This window comes from Macaca thibetana, chromosome 14 (assembly GCF_024542745.1).
Source record: "Macaca thibetana thibetana isolate TM-01 chromosome 14, ASM2454274v1, whole genome shotgun sequence".
In the NCBI taxonomy this organism is placed as follows: domain Eukaryota; kingdom Metazoa; phylum Chordata; class Mammalia; order Primates; family Cercopithecidae; genus Macaca; species Macaca thibetana.
The window spans coordinates 105,089,942-105,096,178 of NC_065591.1; the positions used below are offsets into that span (position 1 = coordinate 105,089,942).

Sequence of the window (6,237 nt, forward strand, 5' to 3'; positions counted from 1 at the left end):
CCAAACCCTTGGCCACAAGACCTGCTTGGCTAAGAAATGCCTGACCTCACTCTGTCCTCAGAGAGAAGGCATTTTTGGTGCTATTTCGGTGGCTGTGGGTACCCTTAGAAGGCTCCTGTATAAGCGGGGATCCCTGGATCCCTAGCCCCTGTTCTCAAGTTGTACACATATTCTGGAAATGACTTAAGGTGGCAAAATCTCAATGAGGCTTAGCAGAGTCTGCTTAGGATTTCTTGAAATTCTAGGGTTTTGTGTTTTCCTCCTGAAAGGATAAGAGAAGCCAGGGACCTGGTAAAGTTCCTGGCCCCTCCTCTGTTCAGAAACCTCGGGGACCCACAGACCCCCTGACCAGTTGTGGTTGTAATGCCTGCCTAACGGTCAAGGATCCTATGGGCTTAAAGGGAATGGAGTTTCAAGGAACCACAAAATCTGTGGCTGGAAGAACCCACAGCTCCCAGGAGCCATTCTGAGTACTCATGATCTGCCTTACTCGTGACTTTTCCCATCAGTGCCCTGGGGAGCCCTGCAGGGCAGCTGGGCCCAGTTCCTCTGGGACCTGGGAAGCCTAGGGCAGGTGGATGCTGAACAGAAGCCTGCCCCTCCTTGAGTCGAGATCCAGGGCAGGGATCAGGAAGCCCTAGGCAGGTCTGCAGGGACTTCAGGGAAAGGGAGCTCTGTGCAGAGAGCTGGAGGGACATCAGCGGGGAAGGGCTAGCAGGTCCCTTTTGAGACCGCCACGTTCTCTGTCGTCTCCTGTGTCCTCTTCTGCCCACCTGGGCGTGTGCTTCCTCTCAGCATCCTTCTCTCTGTGTGGGCCTGTGTCCATGCCTGTGCCTAACTGCATGCCCCCACCCCCATGGTCCCTGTCCTGGGCTTCAGCCCTCCTCCTCGCTTCTCTGTCACGTCTCAGCTTCATTGTCTATTCTCTTCTACTTCCTGTCCTTCCACAGGCTGCCTGCCGACACTACGGCCACTGTCGAGGACATGCTGCCTTCTGTCACCACCGTCACCACTAACTCTGACACTATCACCGAAACCTTTGCCACTGCTCAGAACAGCCCCACCAGTGAGACCACCACCCTGACCTCCAGTATTGCCCCGCCGGCCACGGCCACGCCTGACTCAAACTCTGTACCGGCTGGCCAGGCCACCCCTTCCAAGGGGCCCAGCGCCTCTGCCTCCTCCCCAGCCCCAGCTTCAGCCCCTAAGGTCGCCCCCCTTGTTGACCTGAGCGACACCCCGACCTCAACCCCTGCCGCTAGCAATTTGTCTTCTAGTGTCCTGGCTAACCAAGGGGCTGTCCTCAGCCCAAGCGCCCCTGCTAGTGTTGGGGAGGCCTCTAAGGCTCCTCCGGCCAGCAAGCCCACCCCTGCACCAGTCCCCACCCCGACTGGGGCAGCCAGTCCTCTAGCAGCAGCGGCTGCCCCTGCCACAGAAGCCCCTCAGGCCAAGCAGGAGGCTCCCAGCACCAAAGGCCCGGACCCGGAGCCCACCCAGCCCGGAGCCTCGAAGAGCCCGGCCGAGGCAGCCACAGCCCTTGCTAGCCCGAAGAGCGAGGCTGCCTCCGTCAGCACCACAAACCCTTCCCAGGGCGAGGACTTTAAAATGGACGAAGGGAACTTCAAGACCCCAGATATTGACCTTGCAAAGGATGTTTTTGCAGCCCTGGGCTCTCCTGCTCCCGCCGCTGGGGCCAGTGGACAAGCCCCTGAGCTTGCTCCTTCCACTGCAGACAGCTCTGTTTCGCCTGCGCCAGCAAAGACCGAGTACGGCCTCTCTTTGTCTGCTGTCATCGGGTTGTGTCCTGTGGTGGTGTGCGTTTGTGCTGTGTCCTCCTTCTTAGATGTGTCTTCAGCCTCATCCAGGGCTTCTCTGAGGCGACCGTCAACCAAGGGGCTGGGACAAGGCAGAGAGAGCAAGACAGGCAGCTGGGCCCCAGGAGCAGCCGCCTGCTGGCTAATTAGGCCATGTTAATTATGTTTTATCCTTATCATCCTAGCAGCGGCTTCTGTTTTCCCTGGGGGAGCCCTTGCAGTCGGGCCACTGATGAGAATAGCTTGGGAAGCAGGCTAAGAAGGCCAAGGTGCCCTTATCAGCCACCCTGGGGCCCCCAGTCGGTGTGTTATTCAGTGCCAGGCTGAGGCCCCACCAGAAAGACACTGATGTGCAGGAAGAAAAGAGGTAGGCCCCAGGCCCGTGGCAGGGGAGGGTGCAGTCTAGAGGCCCCCTTGCACTCTGGCTCGGATGCCCACCCTCCCCTCCCAATCCCGGCCCTCAGCCCACTCTTGCTTCTCCTGCTCTTAGAGTGGCTGGGAAGACTCGGGGCTCCAGCATCAAATAGCTAGGTCTCTAAGTTCCGAAGAAAGTCCTTAACCTTTCAGGTTTGTAAGTGTCTTGCCAAAATTCAGTGGCACCAGCTGAGGCTGGGGTCTGTACCTGTCCCCATGCATCCTCAGACCCGATTCCCTTTGCTGGAACTGATGGAGGCAGAGTCAGACCTAGATTTTTATAGAGGCTCCTGTGGCTGCTCCCCAGATAGGCTGACATGCTGCCACCAGGGGCTGCAAGGGGCTCTCGCCAGGAGCCCTGAATCTCAGCATCAGGAGGGAAAAGGACTCTGATAGCACTGCCCACTCAGCTGCCCTCAACTCCCGCATAGCCACCAGGTCCACTCCAGTCCTCCACCAAGCTGCCATGAAAAGCTGCCTCCATCAGTGTTTTCTCACCCTACCCGGGCAGGCCCTAAAGGCATCATCCTGCAATAGCACAGGGTGGGGTGGGGAAGGGACAGGCAAGAGTGGGTTGCAAAGGGGCCCCTGAAATCAGTGCTGGGAGCCCAGCCCAGCCCCGCAGGCTGCATTTACATCCAGCTGCGCTGTCGCCACTGCAGCTGGTCAGGGTGAGGAGGAGCTGCCTCTGCTGCCCCCTTCCACCACCCCAGGTAAAAACACCTCTGGCATCACCTTAGGGCTGGAAGAGGAGAGGACTCGTTCTTCTGACTCAGTGCTTCTCAACTATGGCTGCACATTAGAGTCACTTGGGTGCTTCTAAAAGTCACCGTGTCCGGACCAATTAAATCAGGATTTCCGGGAACAAGGCCCAGGCATGGGTGATTTTTAGTGCTCCCAGGTGATTCTGATGGGCAGCGGTTGGAGCCGGGTGCTGACACTGGAGAACCCCCTCCTCCCCGCTGTCCCCAGGGCCTGGATACAGGGGCGAGATGTTTGCAGACCGTGGTCTCAGTGGTGCTGTTTTCCTGATTCTCTGCAGGAAGGGCCCTGTAGAAGCAAAGCCAGAGTGCCAGGAGACAGAAACGAAGCCAGCGCCAGCCGAAGTCAAGACGGTCCCCAATGACGCCACACAGACAAAGGAGAACGAGAGCAAAGCATGATGGGTGACGAGAACCGAGCAAAGATCAAAATAAAAAGTGACACAGCAGCTTCACCAGAGCATTTCCAACACCACAGAGACACACACACACACACACACACACACACACACATGCACACACACACACATCTCATTTCTCTAGTGTCTTTTGCCTTTAAAAAAAAAAACTAAACAGATAAAACATGGGAATCTTATAGAAAGGGTCCCTTTGTTAGCGCTCACTTGTAAGAAAATGAGACAAAAAGGTTAAACCCACAGCCAAACTAGGACACTCCGTTCCCTGAAACCATTTAAAAATCAGACAAAAGGACCCCAAATTAAGAATCTAGGAAGCTCAGAAACAAAATCTAGGTTCAGGAAGACCACACTTGGTGTTACCCGATTGGCACAGACCAGTTTCAGAGAAATAACTTTCAGGCACTAAGACTAATCGAATGAACAAAGTCCACAGTTTATTTTTATACTTTCAGTCAAGTTTGAACTCTGTAAAACCTCATAAATAAGTTATAATTTCTGTTCACTTTGTATTTGTTCAGTATGCAAAGTGTGTCACCCTTTCTAGCTGAATTCAATTCCCACGTAGACTCTTATTTTGTAGGAAGAATGCCAAATTGCAGCTTCTGGGGGTAGATCTCAATTTGCAGTATTCAGACTTATTTTTCTTTCTTTTACATTCTTTCTTTTTTCTTTCTGCCAACTTTGTTTTCCAGTGTTTACAAGGTGACAAATGTTCGACTTTGGTTGTGTTTAAATGTCCATGTGAAATAGCTGCCTTTTATTTTTAAGGTAACAAATACCACCTCGAGGTAGGTAGGATCATCCCACGCTTGCTTTAGCACAGGACGACTTCACAAAACATGATTGTTTACAGCTGCTCTTCCCCTCTTTTCTGATCTGCAGTTTTTGCCTGGGTCCCACTCAGGTGAAAATCCATCTCATTCTGGAATGGTTTTGCTTTTTCAATTTTTGGTTATTTTTGTGTTTCTTTGGGGGTTAGACCACTTTCTGATTAGCCGCCACCTGCCTGCATCTGTGAAAAGGGATCTGCTCCCAGGCGTTCTCACCCTTCTTTTGAAGGACTCCTTAGGCTTTGTTGAATGAAGCAGAGAAGATTGTATAGTTGGGGCTGGTCTTGGTGAACACACATTATTACCCCACACATCCCCTTTGTGTAGAAAGCCAAATAAAATATATACATACCATTTCCTTTTGAGCCCAGAATCTAGATTTGAGCGGAAGAGCATGTGTGCTTCAGGGAATTAGTGTCTTTTTTTGGAAATCTGTTGAAGTAAAGTAACATCGGCCTTCTGTTCACTTAGGCAGCATTTATAGAAACAAAAGAGAAAAGAAACAACCTACTGTCTGGAGTCATAACACAACTTTCCTGGATTGGAAACCAAGTGGGGGAAAAATACAGAAACTTTAAGGGGGATGGGAGGGCGGGGAGAAGGGAAAAGCCAGCCCTTTGTATAGAAATTTTGCTTTTTTTTTTTTCCTCATTCTACTTTAGAACTGCAAGCTTGTGCACTGTGGATGCGTGAATATTTTAGTGTGAAACGTGTTTTTGTCATAGTATTGAAATAAAACTTCAACATAGTTTGGTTGTGGAAGGTATAGCAGATAGTTCAGAAAAAAATATTCAGGAAACAGAAATCACTCTTAAAAGGAATCGAAGCCTTTAAACAAAGAAAATGAAATACAAATGATGATGATGATGAAGATGACGCTAAGTAAACAGAAATCAGTACTCCGCATGCGCTCCTCTCCTAAGGTACAAAGCAGCAAGAGGTTAGGGTGGCAAGGCTGCCTCTGGGTCGATTCTGTGGGCCAGTCTCCCCAATGTTCTGACACTTCTGCAGTCCGATCAGTGGCGATGCTAGATTATACTTTCAAACTGTGAAGAATAATGGTCTTGTCATTTGCTCAATGTGGGGTTATGTTGCATTTTCTCAGCTCCTGGGGATGGAAATGGAGGATCCCAGAACACAGAGCCCTGGCCCCTTTGATTCTAGGGCCAGCACAGATCTCTGGTTCAAATGCACAGGCCCTCAGGATAGAGGAACATGAAGAGAGATCTTGGAACACACAGTAGAATATGAGAGCCTGGGTGTCTGAGACCGGGAGGGCCCAGCAGTGAGGGGCAGGCTCTTCCAGTCACCAGGCTGTTCAGCGGACTCAGTTCCTCATCTTGTAGTGTCGACGGCTTTGCCACACCAGGCCAAGCCCATGCCATGCCTTGTCAAGACTGTCAAAGTGGTTATGGTTAGGTCAACTGATTTTGGTTCTGATGGTTAGAAAGAAACAGGTCAGCTCTCAGATCACCTGGCCCGGGGCAGCTGACCCCCTAGAACCCTGGCTCTGCCATTAGCTAGGACCTAAGACTCTGCCCACATTTTGGTCTGTTCTCTCCCATTACATGTAGGTTTGTCTCAGCATGCAAGAGTTTTCCTTTTTTAAAAAAAAGTAAATAAGCAATGCTTTCTCTAAAATCAAAGAGGGAGTCATTTTATTCCAAGATGTTTTATCTTTTATGTTAAGAGATCAAAGCTTATAATTTTCTTTTTTTTAATTTTTGAAGGAGGGATCAACTCCACCAGTTTCCAATGTCTATGTGTCTATGTGTGTATGTGCCATACATATGTATTCACATGAAGACCGGCATGGCCAAGTTCTGCTGGAGGAGCACTCAAGTGTGATGAGCAGGGCCACTGGACCCTGCAGGGCTGTGGTGTACATAGTGCAGCTTTGGAGGTGGAACTCTATTTTCACACTTTTCTATGGAGCCTTCCGAGTCCCAGGTTTTCACTCGAGGCGTCTGTCTGGACGGCGGTTTTCAGACCTCCATTA

At 51.0% G+C, this 6,237-nt stretch overlaps 1 protein-coding gene across 12 annotated transcripts in view; it reads left to right on the plus strand.

The window, feature by feature from the left end:
- NCAM1 (neural cell adhesion molecule 1) overlaps positions 1–5,843 on the plus strand; it is a 313,863-nt gene extending 308,020 nt beyond the window's left edge. For 6 of the 12 annotated variants that reach the window (XM_050757660.1, XM_050757663.1, XM_050757661.1 and 3 more), the window contains 2 exons: positions 951–1,766; positions 3,271–5,843. In XM_050757660.1, coding sequence (XP_050613617.1) covers positions 951–1,766; positions 3,271–3,391 — 937 coding nt within the window. In that variant the 3' untranslated portion in view covers positions 3,392–5,843. The remainder of the gene's footprint in view (positions 1–950; positions 1,767–3,270) is intronic. The other 6 variants (XM_050757667.1, XM_050757670.1, XM_050757669.1 and 3 more) reach the window with 1 other exon arrangement.
- The last annotated feature ends 394 nt before the right edge of the window (positions 5,844–6,237 follow it).